This window comes from Ochotona curzoniae, unplaced genomic scaffold (genome assembly GCF_017591425.1).
Source record: "Ochotona curzoniae isolate NIBS_2020 unplaced genomic scaffold, NIBS_Ocur_1.0 scaffold_2683, whole genome shotgun sequence".
In the NCBI taxonomy this organism is placed as follows: domain Eukaryota; kingdom Metazoa; phylum Chordata; class Mammalia; order Lagomorpha; family Ochotonidae; genus Ochotona; species Ochotona curzoniae.
In genome coordinates, this window is record NW_024467100.1 from 4,413,555 (window position 1) to 4,432,454 (window position 18,900).

The 18,900-nt window shown below is 50.3% G+C and overlaps 1 protein-coding gene and 1 pseudogene across 1 annotated transcript; one reads left to right on the forward strand and one right to left on the reverse strand.

The window, feature by feature from the left end:
• Positions 1–683: 683 nt before the first annotated feature.
• On the reverse strand, positions 684–6,345 carry LOC121171532 (annotated as a pseudogene).
• A 5,984-nt stretch (positions 6,346–12,329) lies between these two features.
• Positions 12,330–17,829, forward strand: CCDC190 (coiled-coil domain containing 190). The gene is made up of 3 exons (XM_041003266.1): positions 12,330–12,525; positions 16,545–16,665; positions 16,893–17,829. The coding sequence occupies exons 1-3, from the start codon at positions 12,330–12,332 to the stop codon at positions 17,455–17,457; spliced, it is 882 nt and encodes a 293-aa protein (XP_040859200.1). The 3' UTR covers positions 17,458–17,829.
• The last annotated feature ends 1,071 nt before the right edge of the window (positions 17,830–18,900 follow it).

Sequence of the window (18,900 nt, forward strand, 5' to 3'; positions counted from 1 at the left end):
ACCTGCCCGTGCAAATTCTGGATGAGCTGCAGTCACGCTGACCACACACCCCAGCCGGCCTCCAACTGCTCCTGGAGCAGAGTCCAGAACTTTGGACCTACCATTCTGTGGTCTGGAGCTGGTCGATGCCCCAGCCATCCTATTTTCCTTAGTCCCGGCTTCAAAGCTGCCAGCACACAATGCAAGCCACTGCCGCAGGGTGGCATTGGGTCTCTGCCACTGGCCAGGGCCTAACCCCCCACCTCCCCGCTCATCCTGTTTTATGTGCTAGAGAGTTCTTTCTGGCCATTGGTTATGGGTTCTTTCCACTCACTGCGAGCTCCCTGCACAGGCCACTATGGTTCTGTGACCTTAGCTGCCTGGCTCATGGTGACCACAAAGCACCATTGACGGAATGAACAGCTGACTCAACAGATGTAGTGTGCAGCTGGGAGGGGGCCCTGTGGTCCTTCCTAACCCTGACCAGGCTGCTCATCAGGTGTTCACGACCACCCAGAAAGACCCAAAAGGTTTAGTCTTTATTAGACCCATTTTACAGACTGGGAAACCGACATATACATCAACGAGGTCAGTGTGTGGCCGGGGCAGGAATTGACCCAAGCTCACCCTGACTGTGCCCCAATGGCCACTGTCACCCTGGGGGCACCACCTCCCCACCGCCACTGGCATCCCCTCCTTTGGTTTCAGGATCGGCAAACATGGAACACAGGAGCAGTCCCCTCAGCAAACAGCTTGAGGTAGAAGTCCAGGACTGGGGCCGCCTGGGTGAGCATCCCCAGGGAGATGAAATCCACATACAGCCTGCAGAACTGATGCAGGTTGCCCAGTGTGACGCCACCGCTGGCTTCCAAGACCGCGTTTGGGAACTGGGCCTTCATCACCATGGCCATGGGATGAAGCTCCTGCAGGACACAAGGCAGGGGAGTGAGAGCTCCTCTCGGGGCACCCACCCCCTGGAGTAGAGCTCTCCCTCCCGCAGGCTCACCTCTGGCTGGAAATTAACCAGCAGCACCAGCTCGGCTCCCGCCCCGGCAGCACCCACCCAAGGCCTCCTGCAGGCTGCTGCACTCTATCTCAACCTTCAAGATGGAGTCAGCCACCACCGTGCCCCCCACACTGCCTGCAGGCATAGGAAGGGGTCCTGAGGCTGGGCACAGATGGAGCTGGGATTGGAAAAGCTCTGAATGGGCAATGAACTTAGGACTGATGCAAGAGGTACACCAGGTGATGTTTTCTGTTGGAGTACAATCATGCACACGCGGGGATCACTTCTGTGGGTGCAATCAGGGCTAGATACCAGTGGCATTTGGTATCTGGGTCTGACACTTCCATGGAACTCAGAGGAAGATGTTCCAGACAGGAAGATGGGCGCCAGAGCGACAGGGCCCTGGGGTCCCCTGGAGACCTGTTCCAGGGTTGGACAGCAGGTGCAGTGGCCCGTTTTGTAGATGGAACAATTGAGACTGGAGGGCTCTGGCAGCCCTGGAGCCCAGGCTGGTGCTGGGCAAACCTCCCACCACCACTACTGCCACGCAGGAGGCACACGTACCTTCGGGACGTCTCCTGCCACCACAATGTCATTGTCCTTCACCATCACCAGCCCCACCAGGCCGTAGCAGTGGGAGGCTGCTCCACACACCAGCAGCCCATACTTCTCCACCAGCCAGAAGACATTGTCTTCCTCATGCCAGCCACATGGCCAATCCAGCCGGTGGTCCTGGTGACTCGCACCTCACTGGCAATGCCACTGCAGCGGGTCAGCCCGTTGAAGGCCACCTGTTCTCCCAGCAGCAGGCAGTGCGCAGGGCCCCGGACCTCAACCACCTTGGTCACAGGTATCAGCTCCAATCCCTCAGAGAGGGACCAGGAGACCTGACAGCTGAGCTGGGTGAAGATGGCTTCAAAGAATGGCTGCCCAGCCAGGACACCAGCTGCTGGCCAGTGCTGCCAGTGTAGGAGCGGGCAGGCCTCGGGGACAAAAAACAGAAGCCTCTCACAGGTGACAACCTGTGGATTGGCCACAGCCAATCAGGCAGAAGATGGGATGTTCCAGGGGCAGGTACTGGGGCCCAGGGTGACTCGGGGGTTGCACAAGGTTGCCCAACAGAGCAAATGCAAGGATGAAGCACCCTCAGTCAGGTGTTGGGCACAGCACTTGCCATCCCTTGGAACACCAACATTGCACACTTGAGCCTGGTATTGAGCTCTAACCCACTGCGTTCCCAGCCCAGCTGCCTGCTAGCGCACACCAGGGGGCAGCAGGGGCTAAGGTACACGGGGTCCTGCGAGCCACTGGGATACCAGATGGGAGAGAGAAAATCTTTCCTTAAAAATGAAAGTAGGGCCCAGTACGGTGGCCTAAGGGCTGAAGTCCTGGTCTTGAACGTGCTGGGGGATCCCATATGGGCACCAATTCTAATCCTAGCAGCCGCACTTCCCATCCAGCTCCCTGCTTGTGGCCTGGGAGAGTAGTCGAGGACAGCCCAAAGCCTTGGGACCCTGCACCCATATGGGAGACTTAGAAGAAGCTCCTGACTTCAGGTTGGCTCAGCTCTGGCTGAGGAGTGAAGCAGTGTATGGAAAATCCTTCCCTCTGTCTTTCCTTCTCTCTGTAAAGATGACCTGACTTTCCAATAAAGACTTATTGAATATATAAATCTTTCCCGAAAAGACATATTTATTTGAAAAACAGAGTTACAGAGACAGGACGAGAGAGAGAGAGAAAGAGAGAGAGAGAGCGTGCTTCCATGTGCTGGTTCACTCCCCAATTGGCTACAAAAGCTGGGACAAGACCAGGCTACAGCTAGCAGCCTCATCTGGTCTCCCATGTGCGTGCAGAGGCCCAAGCACTTGGGCCATCCTCCACTGCTTTCCCAGGCCATTAGCAGGGAACTAGATTGTAAGTGGACCAGCCGGGACTCAAACTAGCACCTATATGGACCGGACCAACTCTGGCTGTTTAGGTCATTTGGGAGTGAGCCAGCAGATGGAATCGCTCTCTCTCTCTGTAACCGTATCAAGTAAAATAAATGAAGATTTAAAAGAGGAAAAAGACATGGAGGGCAGACCTGACCCCTGTTTCCTGACACGAGGCACTCTGGTCTGGGCTCTGAGTGTCCCCAGCTTAACCCCTGAGCCAGACACCTACCCAGGGACAGTGGTGGGCTGGCGGAGGACCACAGAAGGCATGCCAGGCCTGGGGTTGCCACACAGCAAGCTGATTGCAGAGTCAGCCCTGTGAACTTAGGGGTCGGGGTTGAAGGTTTCTCTCCTTCTTTCTGGCCCTGGGGGTCTCCCCCTTCAAGTCAAGATCAGCTGACATTTCTACAGGGGCAGACCACCCATGGGAAGAGGGCAGGGAGAATCAGACTGCAGTCCTGTTCTTCAGGGGCATCCACGAGTCTTCGCCCCGGAAACTAAGGGTTTGGATGGAGTGTGTGTAGGGGTGGGATTTTCCTTCATTAGCAGCAGCTAATGGGCACTCTCAGGGACCTGTCAGGGCAGTGGACAGCAAACAGGACCCTGACGCGGTACAGCATTGCCACCTGGTGGCTGGAGGAAGACTTGCAGCCTCGTGGACAGCCTTGGCCTTCCAGGGGAGGAGGCGCTGAAGGGGATGGCAGGCAGGAATGGTGGGACCCTGGCTGACGCTGTCTCTGTCTCTCTCTGTTGTAACCCCGCCTTTCAAACAAATAACTAAATCTTATCACAAAGGAAGAAAATTCCACTGTTTGGGGCATGAAATGCACTCACAAAAGGGAAATGGATGGGCTAGGTGCAATAGCCTAGTGGCTAGGTTCTCGCCTTGAGTCCACCGGGATCCTGCAGCTGCTCCATTTCCCATGTGTTTATGGCCTGGGAAAGCAATGGAGGATGGCCCAAGGCCTTGGGACCCTGCACCCACGTGGGAGGCCCAGAGGAAGCTCCTGGCTTCTGGCTTCAGATCAGCTCAGCTCCATCTGTTGTGGGAGCGAGCTAGTGCCCGATAGATCTTCCTGTCTGTCTCTCCTTCTCTCTGTATATTTGATTTTCCAATAAAAAATATAAACTAATTTTTAAAAAGAGAAAAATGCACAGAGACAGACACAATTCATTGGTTTCTCAAGGCTGGTTGAATGAGAAGCGTGTGGGGTCTGATTGAAGTGACAGACATTTCTATGGAGCCAGACCACTCGGTGCATTTGGGAAAACTCAGGGCCTTGAGTGGTTGCACAGGACCAGTGCACTGACCAACAACATGAGCCATTCCCTCCCCACATTTCAGGGAGCCAATGAATCCAGGCAGTCAGCATCAGACATCAAGTTCAAGACGGAAGAATTGACAAGGGGCCTCCCATCAAGACCACATCAGCACACTTCGCCAGATGCCATCTTAGGGTCCCTGTCTCCCCCCACATGCCTACTCACCTGCCTGGGATCCAAGCATGTGCATGAATCCCGGGTCCACTCTGCAGGCCTGAGCATGAGCCCCCAGTCCCCGCACGCTCATGCCAGTGCAATTAGGTCCCCATGATGGTGCAACCCAATGTATTTTACTGAACAATTTCTCCATTGGGGCCAGCAAGTAAAGCCACTACCTGCAATGTCTATGGGCTTCCAATCTAGCTCCCTGCCTGGGAAAGCAGGAGAGAACAGCCCGAGTTCTTGGCCTCTGCACTTACATGGTGTGTACACAAGAGCGGGGGCTGGAGGCACAGTGGGATATGCTGTAGCACACACTAGCAAGAGCTGGAAGAGGGTGGGCCAAGCTTGGCTGCAGCAACAGCTGGTAAGTGTCAGGATTGGGAACAGCATAGAAGGAGTTTGCAGGGGGTTCCCCGAATAGGCTGTAACACCTGCAAGTGCACAAGAAAACTATGGCTGGAGGGGGTAGGAAGAAGGCCAGGTCAGGTTAGGCTGCAATACCCAAGAGCACATGTAAAATCAGGCTGGGTTTAGGCCAGGTAGGGGTTCATGGGGCTGTCCCAAGAAGCTGAAGGCAGCACGCATCAGGGCATGTGAGAACCAGGCCTGAGGCTGGCTAGGCTGCAACACCCACAGGTTTGTGTGAGAGCCAGGACTGGGAGTGGCAGCAGCACCCACTGGCACATGTGTTGGCTGGTGCAGGGAGTAGACTGAGCCTGAACCTGCAAAGGCTGGCACACCACAAGACCAAGGACAGAAGACCTTCCGGGGAAGTTTCTCAGGGCCTCCCCAACTAAACCGCGGAGTTCAGGATGATACAGACATGCGGTCTCATCCTGGAGCACATGTGGCAAGACTGGGCCACTTCTTCGCCTTCGTGAAAGAGAGCAGACCCAGATGAACATGAGACTAAAGACAGCTGGCTCATCTAAGCCAACAGAAAGCCTCAAGTACCTCAAACAAAGATGCAAAGAAAAAGTTTGAAGGCCAGGCCAGGCTCCACAATGAGCACCCAGGTCTGTGGGCACTTGGACGCGGGCTGTCCAACAGGCCTTAGCAAGAGTTTCACACCTCTGGTGTAATGAAGCTGGCGACCAGTCAGAACAATCAAGCCCACTAAAGATACGCCCTTGCAACTAATAATTTAGCTGCCTACAGCCATTGTGCTGTGCTGGGAGAAGAGAAAGCTCGGCAGGGCAGGGGAGGTGTGAAGGCAGTGCTTTCATCCCCTCTGCACAGCTCTGGGCACAGAAGTTACAGAGTCTTAGCCCAAGGCGGGGAGTCCAAACTGAGTGCATCCCTGGAGAGGTGGGATAAGGATGGGATCAACAATCTTTCAAGATACGACAACGGAAAACAGGGGCCCCCAAAAGCTGCCTGTGGAGGCCCAGCACGTTGGCTCAGTGGCTAAACTCTTGACTTGCATGTGCCAAGATCCCTTTTGTCCCGCTGCTCCACTTCCCAGCCAGCTTTCTGCTTATGGCCTGTGAAAGCAGTAGAGCATGGATCAAAGCCTTGGGATCCTACGCCCATGTAGGAGACCAGGAAGAAGCTCCTGGTCCCGGGCTTCAGACTGGTTCAGCTTCCTGTTGTGGCCCTTTGGGGAGTGAATCAGCAGATGGAAGCTCTTTCTCTTTCTTTTTATCCCTGCAAATCTGCTAAGCCAAATTTGAAAAGAGAGAGAGAAAGAGATGTACAGACAACAGCCCACCTGGCTGTTCTCAAGTGTCTCACAGAGCTTGGTGCTCAGGTCGTAGCTGGGTCACTGGCCCTTGGGCATGGCTGATGCCCACCCGGAACCTGCTGGACCTGAGGAGCGGCCGTCCTGCCAACAATCCAGAGAGACTCTGCCCGAGCCCAGCACACTTGCCTGCCTACAGTTGGCCTGACCAGCTGCTTCAGGCAATCGAGCTGCTCCTTCAGGCAGCGGTGGCAGCCCATGGGGTTCAGGCTGGGCAAAGCAAGGGACAGCCTGGGGCTCTGACATCAGCCCTGACCCTGGGTAGACTGTACACAGAAGGGGTGTGGGTTGGGGCACCAGAAGGCCAGCTCCTGTATTTTTAATACTATGCTTAGGCACACACTGCAGGGAAAGAGGATTTATTTGGGGGCTTTTCAGGCCTGGTGGGAGCCTCATCTGGGGAGGAAGAGGGGCCACAAAGAGGGCTAAGGAGCCAATGGGCTTCAGAGGGGCAGAGGACGGAACACTGGAGCTGCTGTCTCCAGGCAACCCCATTGTGTGCTGCCTATATAAAGCCCCAGCATGCCTTGCTCTGGCAACACTTTGCGGAACTGTCCAACTGAGCTGGACGCGTCTTCCAAGCGGTCCAGACCAGTTTAGCGACCCGCACGCAAACATGTCCTGGCGAGATGATGGCCTGCGCTCTGGCGTACGCAGCTTCCTGGGACTGCTCAGCTATACTATGGCTCTTCTTTGGAGTTATTTTTTATATGTAGTTAAAGTGGTGCTGAGGAGTGCCGTGTGAAAACATCAAGATGAGACTATGGCAATTTTTTTTGGCAGAGCTCCGAACATTGTTCTGGATGATGGAACGGAAGAACAAACTATTGGCCCTTTCTCAGAACACCTGACAAGAGAAAGATGCTGAAATAAGAGCCCTCCACACATGGCACACAGCTCTGCTGAGTGACCAAGAGGAAAGGGAGCCCTTCACTGACCCTACGGACTGGAATTCCAGCGCAGACAAGGCACCATCCGCTGCAGTGAAACACACCATCGAGAAACTGCCAGCAGAGTTGGGAAAGGAAGTTCCTCAAATCCTCAAAACTCATGATGAGCCTTCTTCAACCACAGGAGATGCCTTAAGTCAGTTCCAACTTTTGGGAGAGTCCTCCAACACAACACCATCAGAAGACACCATGGGGGCGGGAACATCGGGCACCTGGAGGGAGTCTTTGAAAGACCTCCATGAAGAAATGAAGAGCCTGAAAAGATCCTTAGTGGCCAAAGATAAAATGGAGACACTTGCACAGTCCCTGGCCCAGACTTCAGAACTGGTGGCACAACACAAATAAATGTCATCACAAATAAAAGCTCTGAAGACAAAGCAAGCCAGTTTGATGAAGTTAGTGAAAAGGAAAAAGATCTGCCTCAAAGTCAAAACCAGGTAGTTACAATCGCTGAAGGAAAATCTTCAAAAGAAGGAAGATGAAAACACAACTTTGAATGAATCTGTGAAAAATCTCGAAGGCCGGATGTCTATTCTGGAAATGGAGCTACAAAATGTAAAAGAGAAAAATGAAAAATTATTGGACACCACTCAGCAAACGATCATGGCTTTAGAAGATTCCAACTCAAAGCTTCAAGTGTCCTTCCATGAGAAGGAGTGGAATTGCTCTGCAATGAAGAAGGAGCTCCGTACTCGTGAGCAGCTGCTCAAAGCAAACAACCAAAAAGCAAAGCAGCTCATCTGTGACATCATGTCCACCCTGCAGAAGTCCCTGGCCAAACGGCAGGAGAAAGACAGATACCCATTGCCACAGAAATACTCCCAAGATCAAGCCCTACCCATCCAGATTAAGCATTTGCAAGAGGAGGTAAAGCCAGGAGTAAGGCAGGTGTCACCACCATATCCCACAGTCACCAGATTCCAGCATTCCTGAATCCCTGAAGGAAGAAGATGGAGTGGCTGGGATTGACTCAGGAGCAGGGGCAAAGAGTAGACCCCAGAGGGCCCGGAATAGTGCCACCACCGCCGCTGGCCTGGGCACCATGACACCCTGGGGGGAGCCGCACCTGCTGCAGCCAGTCCCAACCACCATCACCACCACCCAGAGCAGCATGGCCAAATTCCAGCAGGTGCCCACTGAGCCCACGCCCTCCACCACAGGCCTGGGCCTCACAGAGCTGGCAAATGCCAGTGGGAACAACAAGATTCTTGCCATCAAAGTGCTGGTCACAGTGAAATGGTTCAATGTCAAGAACCGATACGGATTCATTACCAAAAATGATACTCTGGAAGACATCTTCGTGCACCAGGTGGCCATCAAGAACAACCCCTGGAAGTACCTGCGCAGCCTGGGAGATGGTGAGACCTTGGAGTTTGACATGGTGGAGGGCAAGAAGGGCGTGGAAGTGGCCAGTGTCACCAGCCCTGGGGGAGCCGCAGTCCAGGGCAGCAAGTATGTGCCCAAGTGCACCCGATCCCAGTGCTACCCACACCGGAGGGCTCCTAGGCCCCACTACCCACACAATTGCCTTGCCACTGACAGCGATAGCTCAGATGCAACATCTGATGGCCAGGCCCGTCCTCGCTGGCACCAAGGCAGGCGCCGAATGCTACCATGCTGCTACCAGCCTCCACCACAGGACTCCATCGCTCCTGTGCAGGGAGACATGCAGGGTGCCTAGGGCGTGGCTGAAGGCGACCATGGCCAGCCCATAGGAGAAAAAGTTGATCAGGGGTGCTTCAGCAGACCCGGTCACCTCGACCAATCTCAACAGGACAGCGAAGAGGCTGATTCCGAAGATCAAGAAGAGACCCAAGGCCAGCAGTGGTCTTTCCAGTGCTCCCCCATCTAGGCGCCCAAAACACTGCCTCACAGGATCAACCCACAAAATCCCATAGATGATCTCCAAACAGACTTCAAAGGCACTTACAGCTCTCTACCTCAAAGGAAAGAGAATCCAAGTGCTGTAGCACTAAGAAAACAGTTTCAACAGATCTGTCAAAAAGATGTGAACAAAAAGAGAAACTGAAGAACCAACATGGAAAAACTAGACCATTGCAAGAGGCTATGTACGTCTCAGAGACTAATGACATTTATAAACTGGTCATAATACTAACAAAATCCTAATAAACTTTCCAAAACTGGCTGGAGGAAGACTTTCTGTAGCACCTCCTATGGCCCAGTCACAGGACAAACAGCAAGCAATTTTCTGCATGAGGGTAGGTGGAATGGAACAGGAAGAGGAGCTGAAAGATAGCAGGATTTCTGGGCCTGAGTGCAGGCCAGGCTGACTTAGGCTGCAGCACCCACTGGTGAGAGCTGTGACTTTAGTGGGGGAGGGAAGTGTGAGCTGACTAGGTGGATCACAGGACCCACCATCACACAGGAGCTGGGGGCAGCCTGATAGGGGTCCTTGGAGACTCCCTGAATAGGCCACAACACCTGCTAGTGAGTGCAAGAGGGGTGTTCAGGGTGACTGGCCAGGCTAGGCTGCAGCACCTGCTGGTGAGTACAAAAGCTGGGGCTGGGAACAGGCCAGGTAGGGTTCTTTGGGGTTGCCCAGATCACATTGCAGCACCAGCCAGCATGTGCAAAAGTGGCACATGGGAGGGGGGATTGATTCTCATCCCAGAAACACAGTGGGCTCAAAATGAAGCCACCTAAGCAGCAATTCAAAGCCCCCAAACCCCCAGAAACTACAGGAGTGTAAAGAGGGAGATGGAAAGAAATCAGACAACAGATGCTGAGAACACAGAAGGAATAGGGGTCACACGCTTTACAACAGCTTTGCAAGTTCACCTCCACTCAGATACCGCAAGTCTCAGCCTCCCTCTGCCCTTATTGTGGTTCTACTCCCTTCTGGGTGGGCTATAGCGAGCAATGCCATGACTGCTGCTCCCTAGTTTGAACTCCATACTCCTTCACAGGGCAGCAGCTCCTCACTGGCACTATCACAAGGCCAAGGATGACTAGGATGGATTTGGCCACCATGACTTTTGTTTGCCCTTCAGCCACACATGATGTCAGCAAACAGCTCCCCCTTCAGTTCTCACTCAAAAAGACTCATGCGATCTCAGCTTTGCTAGAAAGCCTCTCCCTAGAACATACTGTGATGGCTGCAGATAGATGCTGGTCTTTCACCTGCAGCTCAGGAAGCTCTGCTTCGGGGCTTGGGGTCCAGTTCTCCTTTGTCAGGAACCCTGTTCTCTGTGGTGATTGTCTCAGAATCCTGCCTCATGCATTTAAACTCTGGAGATTTAAATGAGAAAGCACTGTAGAAAGCATTTCCTCCTACTGCAGGAGCAATGATGCCTCTCCCCTCTCAGTGCCCAGAAGCTTCTCTGACCTGGCCATTAGTTGGGTGATTATTCTGGGCGGTAGTACCAGTGCTGCTGAATTCCAATAAGCTCTGGGGACTTGTCAGGTGCCTTTGGTGGCAGCCTGGGATGTATGAGCGCTTCTTACTTTCCAGTGGAACCCCACAGTCACAGGAAAAGTTCCACACAGGATCTCATCTTGTCACCAATGTCAACCCAGCCTTCCACGGCCACTATCTAAAACACGAGATTAAACATTTATTCAAGTCACACTTTGCCAAGGGTATCTACATCTCAACGAAGATCCAATAAGCACTGAGATGCACTAAACACGTATAGAAGTCTGGGGGGTGCGTCAGTAGGGTGTGCAGTGGTGTGAAGTAATTGAACTAGTTTCCTGCACAGAATGTGTACAATCATGAGAACACGAACAATGACTACAACAACAAAACAGAGCGCTTTCTTTGAGGGTCTGATTTGGTTCCTAAGAAGTAGACGTAGAGGTGGGGAAGAGAAGTATATCAAAAGGTCCCAGGAGAGGAAATAAAAGTGACAGGGAGGGAGTGAGAAAGAGGAAGACAGAGAGAATTTGAGAACACAGGCATTATTGGCTTTCACTCTTAGCTCCCATGGATACAGCCCAGAAGAAGCAGTGTGGGCCCCTCTGGGAAGGGCTCAGAGCTGGCAGGCTTCCTGCTGAAAGCTGAAAGCTGTTGAGAGCTCTGCTGCCCGAGCAGGGATTGGTGCCCATAGCTCAGGGCATTAACATTCCTGACCGCAGGGTGTGGGAGAGAAAAGAGCTTTCAAGTGCATTCACTGTTCTCCACCCCAGCCCTCTCCAGAGGTCCCATTTCTTTATCCCCACAGCATCAGAATCTCCAGTTTACTAAAGAAAGGCAAGTTCATTCATCCACAGTGAGCCTGACACAGCAAAAGAAACAGGTGCTTTTCTCACTGTGAGTGCCCGGGAACCAAAGGTAAGTGCTATTCTCTTGTTCTTTGGCAGAAAGTTCAGTATGAGTGTTAGATTCCATAACCTATGTCTTTCCTTATTATGTCCTGACCTTATCCTCTCTTTTAATGCTGAACTCTTTCCTGTGTTATGACACCCCAAAACTTCATGGAGAACAATTGGTTTGTATCCCTGCTTCCAAAATGTTCGGTCCGATGAGCACCGGGGAAGCCACTTGCTGAACAGATGCTCATCTTGGACTTGCAGGGCGTAAGCGCCACGTCTGGAAGCTGTTCTATTTCAGAGTCAGCAGACCTCTCTCCTCCCACTCTGGGTGATATCAGCTGTACCAATTTGGAAGGACTTACCAGACTTCAACGTCACAACTCTTAAAAAAAACTCCTTGAGAGTAGAAACTGCATCTTATTCACCCCTCAACTCCCACACAACAGCTAGCGCATGGTAGGACTGCAGGCTTGTGAGAGTGAATGAAATGAAAGGCAACCAGAAGTCTTTGCCCTAAGTCGCCAACTCTCCAAACATATGTGCAGGGATCCTTTAGGAAACCACAGAATGGACTTAGCTCATTGAGTGAATAAGACACTTCACTCAATGATCTATTTTTCCCAAAGAGGTGTTCATACATTTTTTTCACTTGGGCAGTGCAGAAATCTGATTGGGGACTGCGTAAGGAACCTGTTTCCTATCACTACTTCACTGTCGAGCAGGTTGAAGCTCAGAAGAGGAACTTTGCCCTTCCTCCTTCCGATCACTTTGGAAGTTCATCTCTCTAAAGGGCAGTTTCTCAACAGTATGATTTCATCTGATTCTACAGTTGTGTTTTCAAAAATTCCCCGTTTCTGATGTGGGTCTTGGTCTGAAAGCCAGGGGTGACCATCCTGCTCTTGCTTCATCACCTTACTTGTGTGGCACCTGGAGGAATCTTACTTTCTGGTCTCAAGACCATGAAGAGAGTGGAGAGACACTTGGTCAAAGGACCGCTGTACAAACATTTTGATTTGGAGAGGAAGACTGCCAAGCAGGCTGAAGCCATCCTGGGCCAGAGACTGCAAAGACTCGAGGAGATCTGCTTGTACCACGTGAAGCTGCTGACCAGGGAGCAGCGACAGCTCCAGAGAGAACTACAGAGGTTGCAGCAAGGTAAGGCTTTCAGCACTGGGGTAGCAGCTACAGACTGCAGGAGCAGCGTAAGGTGGAGAGCCCCTTGCTTATTTTCATCTCAGACCTTTCCAGAGCCTGGGAGGGCAGGAATGCAAGGCCTGCTGGTCGCAATCGGGGTGCTGAGCTTTCCAACATGTAGGCTTGCAAGCCTTCCACTCATATGCCTTTTTGCACCATCACTTCTCAAATTTTCAGCCACTGTTGTCTTTTAAATTAGCTCACTCTTTCTTAAATCATTTGTTTTCTCTTCCTCTTTGTATTTTTTCATACCTCTTTCCTTTTGCCGTGTCTGATCTGGTTGCATCCCTTTCAGACCTCTATTCTTTCCCTTTTGTCTCCAACAACTGGTTATTCAACAACTGTACAAGTCTTGTTCCTAGCCCATTGTTTGAAAGGAAACTTTCAAAACAAAAGGAAAAAAAGTCTCTGAGATTAGTGCCTCAGTTTCCTTAAATGTAAAATGGAAATGATATTTCATGATACTGTTTGAGGACTAACACACAGCAAGTACTCTATAAGTATTTAATTTATCAATAAAGAATCAACCTCTTCCATTGTTTTTGAAAATTAGCACTGTTAATGCAGTTCATTGAAACTAGTTTTCCTCTGTCATTAAAGTGATTAACTGTTACTATTACTTCAATAAAACATAGATATCCCTTCTTATTCAAAGGGCCCCCATCCTGGGAAGTCAGAAAGTGAAAGAAAATCTAAGAGCCATGATCAAAAATAAAATCTTTCAGGTCTACACATCTAGTACATAGACACAAAAGCAAGAGACATGTGCAATTACCTAGCCTGGAAATTTTTTCAAATCCCTAAACTTTTCTAATGATATCTGGTTATTTGTGGATACTGCAGCAAAGTTGACAGAGTACTAACTCCAGTTGCAAGATCCTGTCTGCCTGCTTAGAATGAAAGTTCACATTCTAGAAAATGATCTTAGAAAAAACCATTGGACTGAGCTCCACTTTCATTTTCAAGAACCACACTAGAGATCTGACTCCAACTCTTAAACAGGAGCATGCATGAAAGCCCAGACCCTGATGGGCTGGGAGCCCGCCTCTATTCCAGGTGGTTGGAAAGAGCTTGGCTCAGAAAACAGAAGACTGATTTCAAGGTCTCTGTCTGTGTATTTCTCAAATTCCTTGAGCGTAAAATGAGGGAGAAGGGTAAGAAACAGTATTATGGAGTCTTGATATTATGAGGCGCTGTGTCCAGTAATAATTTTATAATTAACACAATCATTACAGAAATCCAGTTATATGACACTTAGTGTATTATTTAACATGCAGATTGCCAATCTTCATCTTAATCATTTGGATCAGAAGTTTAAAAATGAGACTCAAAGATCTATATTTTCGACTGAGATGGCACCAAGGCACATCATGCCGGGATGGCTGTTTTGCAGCCCAAACATAAATCGCTGGTACAACTCCTCACGAGTCTGGAGTGTAGATGTGAAACAAAACCCATGGTCTCTGCCCTCCAGGTGCTCCTGTTTAAACAGGAGCATAACGCTATGGAGAAACACCACAAGAGAAGGTGCTAGTTGCTAAGTCAGCTATTTTCAAAGGAGAATGGGAGTGATGGAAGGCTTCTCTGTCAAGGGCCTTGGGTAAAATCTCCCAGCAGTGTGGGAACATCATCTAAGGGGAAAAGGAGAAAGGATGGGGCCACCCCTAGCAGAAGGAACAGTTTGTTGCAAAGAAGCATGAATTAGCAAGGCTCGCTGCCAACAGCCTGATAGGTGTAGGAGAGTGCAGGAAGCATGATGGGTAAAGAAGATAGTAAGTAGCCCATCTTCAGAAACAAGGCAGGAGAGGCAGCATCTTCCCAGTGAGCAGGCTTGAAGGGGGCGCAGTGCGATTGAAAACAAAAGCGGATAAAAGACTGAGAGACAAGATTAGATTTCAAGCAGGTGGCTGGAGAGAACTCTCTCAGCAAGCAGAAGGGAAGAGCACTCCTCAGGTTTGCCAGGAAGCTTTTATTCTTGGGAAAAACATTGTCAGTATTAATGCTCATGTGTCTTCAGGGCCACCAGGAGGTTGCTAAGGAACATGAGGGAGAAGATAGGGAGGAGGCACCACCAGGAGTGTAGACTCCTACAGCTTGCTCTCTGGAGAACGCCCCCCCCCCCTTTGGCCTGACTGTGATGACATGCCAGCTTAATTACACGGCCTGGTGCATTTGGCTTTGCTAACCATTGTCTTTGTCATGCTGCATCCCCCAGAAGCTTCCGTTCCAAGACTTCCAGTTTTCATCTTTCTGGTTCCAAGCCACATAAATCTTTTTTTTTTTCCAATGGCCTTCAGCACCCAGATGATTTCAAATACCCCTCTGGGCTTTGGCAGTAAGGAGGGTATACATTCAAAGATTAGAAAGCTCACTCTGAGGCAAGGCTGATGGTAAGACAGAGAGCAAGCTAAGCACAGCTGAGCGAATTCCAACTTTCAGGTCATGGTGAACCAGGCTTCCCATTGGAGAACATGCAAAGAACCAGCATCACACGGTATCTAGAAAAATGAATTGTCAGAACTTTATGACTAATTATATATGCAACAGGGAAAAAAAGTGAAGCACCCAAAGTCTTCAAAACAGTTTATGGAAAATGCATATTATGAAAGAGATATGTATGGAGGGTTTTTTGCTTGTTTGGTTTTTTGTTTGTTTTTGCACACAGATCAGCTTATCTTGTAATTCCATTTTCCCCCATGAATCTTCTGAAGCATCCTTTATAGGTGTATGACCTGGCACGGAGTCAGCCCTCAAATACACTTGGTAATTGCATAACTGGGTGTAGGGACTGGGATTCACAGGGGGAATACCAGGTACAGACAGGTGTCAGAGAGGAGACAAGGTTCTTTCTAAGCTTGCTGCTCCTCCAGATCTAAGAGCAGGAGAATCAGCACTGACTCCCTTAGCATGTTAGGATGGGTAAAGCTTTCACAGGAAAAACAAAAACAAAAGCAAACCACACCCTCACCCAAGAAGACAAAGAAGAGAGGCCACAGATGACTCTCTGTCACCCTACATCCCAAAGAATTCTAGGTCCTTTATCTGGTCATGTTCTGTCTGCCTGGTCTGGCCTTCTTTCTGCAGTGTAGATTTAAGGAACTCAATCCCATTAGAGCAAAGATTACAGCCTCCAAGAAACGAACTCATGGGCTGCTCTGAAAACAAACTGGGTCCTCTACAGAAGCTATGACTACGCGATGACGAAACATGAACTCAGCGACTGGCGCGGCTGGCAGTTGCGACCTCATGCCACAGGGGGTGAGGAGGTCGCGTAGCTGTGGTGAATGAAACAATATGCTCACGCCCAGGTCATGCTGCTTCGCAAGACCCTGTCCTTGCCAAGCAAAACATTCAGACAAAACTTCCCTGGGCATAACCAGCTTACGCATCTAACTTCCATGTTGCTAAATCCACTTGAACATGTTCTAGGTACACATTGGGGAAACAGCGTTATTTCACTGCCCCTGTCACACCAGATCTACCATATATGCAATGCGGACCAAGGCCTTTCGAACCTCGAGTCTCTGAAAGCCCAGTTTCCTGCACTCCTTTCCTCTTCCTGTGGTAATTTTCTAGGGCTCTGCAATAAAGGGCCAAATGCTGGGTGCATGAAATAACCAAACTTCATTGTCTCTCAGTTCTGGAGTGCAGAGGTTCAAGATCAAGTGCAGAGGACAGGGTTGGTTCCTTCTGAGGGCTGAGCCAGCACCTGCTGAGATCTCTCTTCCTGATCTCCTCGGGTCTCTTCCCAGTTTAGTGTGAGTGTGTATGTGTGTGCGTGTGTTCAAATATCCTTTTCTTAAAAGGACACCAGTCATATTGGCTTAGGGCCCATCTTACTGGCCTCATTTTAGCCCCGATTTCTGTAAAGACTCTGCAAATCAGGTCACAGTTGGAGATACTGCAGCTTAGGACTACAATATACGGAATCTGGGAGGACACAGTTCAACTCTGAGCACTTACTAATTCATCAAAAGCAGATATTATCAAGAAAAAGCTCTCCTCTTATTTTGGAAATGGAATTCAGAAGAGACCAGATGCCCTCAAGCTCGCCTCCCAGGCAGGACAGAAGTCCAGCATCCCACGGGCTGCTCAGACCAGGTAAGGAAACAGGTTATTCCCCGAATGACCTCCTTGGCTTGTTTTTCTCCCTCTGAGACAATGCAGAGCCTCTCCCCACGTCACCACTCCCCGTTTCTGCCAGGTCCCTTCCTCCCCTACTTTGCTGCCTCAGCTGATGGCACGTGGCCCGGGCTTGAAAGGTCATGGATGTGAGATGCCGCGCCAGATGACGTGCCCCTTTCTGCTTTCCCCTTCCTCTCTCTCAGAACCTTGGCAACCCACCCAACTCCAGAAACACACGCCGCCGAGTCCCAGAGGTCTCCTTCGCATCGCACTGGTCCTAAAGACTCCACAAAGACCAGAGAGCGCCGATCTCAAAATGACAGAGCTGACTCCCTCGGGGAAGAGACACCACAAGCCCCAGGGGAGGCGTGCATGCACCCACCCGAGGGTGGGGACCCCAGTGTGGGCACCTCTGCCCTGTGTCACGTCCAAGGTGTTTCCACCCACACCACAGAAGTGGACTCTGGTTCTAGCCCCGCTGGTGACAGCAGAATGGCATGTGTTAATGAGACAGGATCGGAGGGGGCCAATCTAAAGCCAGGCAGGAATGCTGGGAAGCAAATCCCCCCAGACCCCGTGAAACACGCCGACGGCTTCAAAGGCGAGTCCACAAAGCTGACTTTCTTAGAGTTGCTCACAAAGGTCAAAAACGCTCGGTACCTCCGGCACAGGGTGCCCCCGGAGTCTGAGAGGTTGCTTAGCGTTGCAGAGATATTTGGACACGAGGAGTCCTCCCCACGCAGGGCACCGTCTAAATCCCTTCTCTAACCATAAGATAAGGGCTGACAGTGACACATGGCATAAGCACCGTGGACATGGCTGCAGTAAGCAATACAGAGAAGCAGGGACAGGCAGCCATCGAGGACAATTTCGCTTTAAGCCCTCAGGGGGCTTCATTTTTCTTCCTTTACAGGAAGATGTTTATCAAAATAAATAAAATCCAGTATGTGAAAACGAAAAGGAATCTTGTGAAAACATTTCCAATAAATCACGTGTATTTCTGCCGTCGTAAATGTACGTGTAAACACTGATGACTGCTTTTATGAAGAAGTAAAATCCTTGACTGTATCTTTTAGAAGAATCTTGTAGTGCCACCTGCTGGCCAAATGACATAGATGTTCTCTGTGTTTCATGTTTGTATGTGGTGGTGAGAAGAGAGCCTCAATTAAAATTTGTACTATAATATGGTCCAAAAATAAAACTGGGTCTTCTGTCACAATAATGATGTGTTTCTTTTTTTAAATCCTCACCCTGCCCTCAACTTTTCTTTCCGACGTGGCTGTTTTAGTTTTATCATTCACACTTTCAACCTGCCCATGTCAAACTATGTAGATCCCATTTGTTTTGTTTAAGATGACAACATTTCCTTTTATATCTTCTAGAGTGAAAGGATTTCAACAATTTCTGATCATCTCTCAGAACATTACAAAGCTCATATCATAAGGGTAGGGGCTGTGGTGCAGCAGATAAAGCAGCAGTTAGGACACTGGGTGTTCCATCACAGGGTGCCAGGTTTGAGTCCTGCTTTCACTTCCTATCCTGTTTACTGATGATAAGCACACCAGAAGGCAGCAGCACTTGAGTTCTTGCCATTCATGTGGGACCCCTGGGTGCAGTTCCTCAGTTGCAACCATTTGTAAGAGTGAGTTAGTAGATAGAAGATTCTCTCTCTCTTTCTCCTCTCTCTCTCTCTCTGTCTCTCTCTGTATGTGTGTTTATCTTTCAAGGTTGATCTCACAATACTCTCACTTTTCATATTTTGTGGTGTGTGTATGTGTATTTGAAACAGTAAGAGAGAGAGTCTTCCATCTGCTGGTTAACTCTCCAGAGAGCTGCAATGACGTAGGTTATGCCAGACTGAATCCAGGAGCCGAGAACTTCATCCAGGACTCCCAAAAGGATGGTAGGGGCCCCAGGACTTGAGACATGTCCCATTGCTTTCCCCAGGATATCATAAGGCAGCTGGGTTGGCAGTGGAGCAGCTATGGCACGCATCGGCACGTATATGAGATTTCAAGGTTGCAGGCAGCAGCTTTCTTGCTACATTGTCTCAGAGAAGGGTGGGCGACCTCTGCTGCACCCAGTCACACTCCCTCTGTTCCCAGGGCTGCTCCTCTTGCAGTCACTGAGAGCAAATGCTCTGCACACTTCTCCATACCATCTTCATCTGTTTGGCCAGCTGAGACCTATCTGTTCTTCACCATAAGACAT

What these genes read in the sequence shown, in the direction of transcription:
- CCDC190 (XM_041003266.1), top strand. Translation starts at nt 12,330, where the DNA reads ATGAAGAGAGTGGAGAGACACTTGGTCAAAGGACCGCTGTACAAACAT. An exon ending in ACTACAGAGGTTGCAGCAAG is followed by an intron (nt 12,526 to 16,544) that starts GTAAGGCTTTCA and finishes CATCAAAAGCAG; the next exon opens with ATATTATCAAGAAAAAGCTC. An exon ending in CCACGGGCTGCTCAGACCAG is followed by an intron (nt 16,666 to 16,892) that starts GTAAGGAAACAG and finishes CCTCTCTCTCAG; the next exon opens with AACCTTGGCAACCCACCCAA.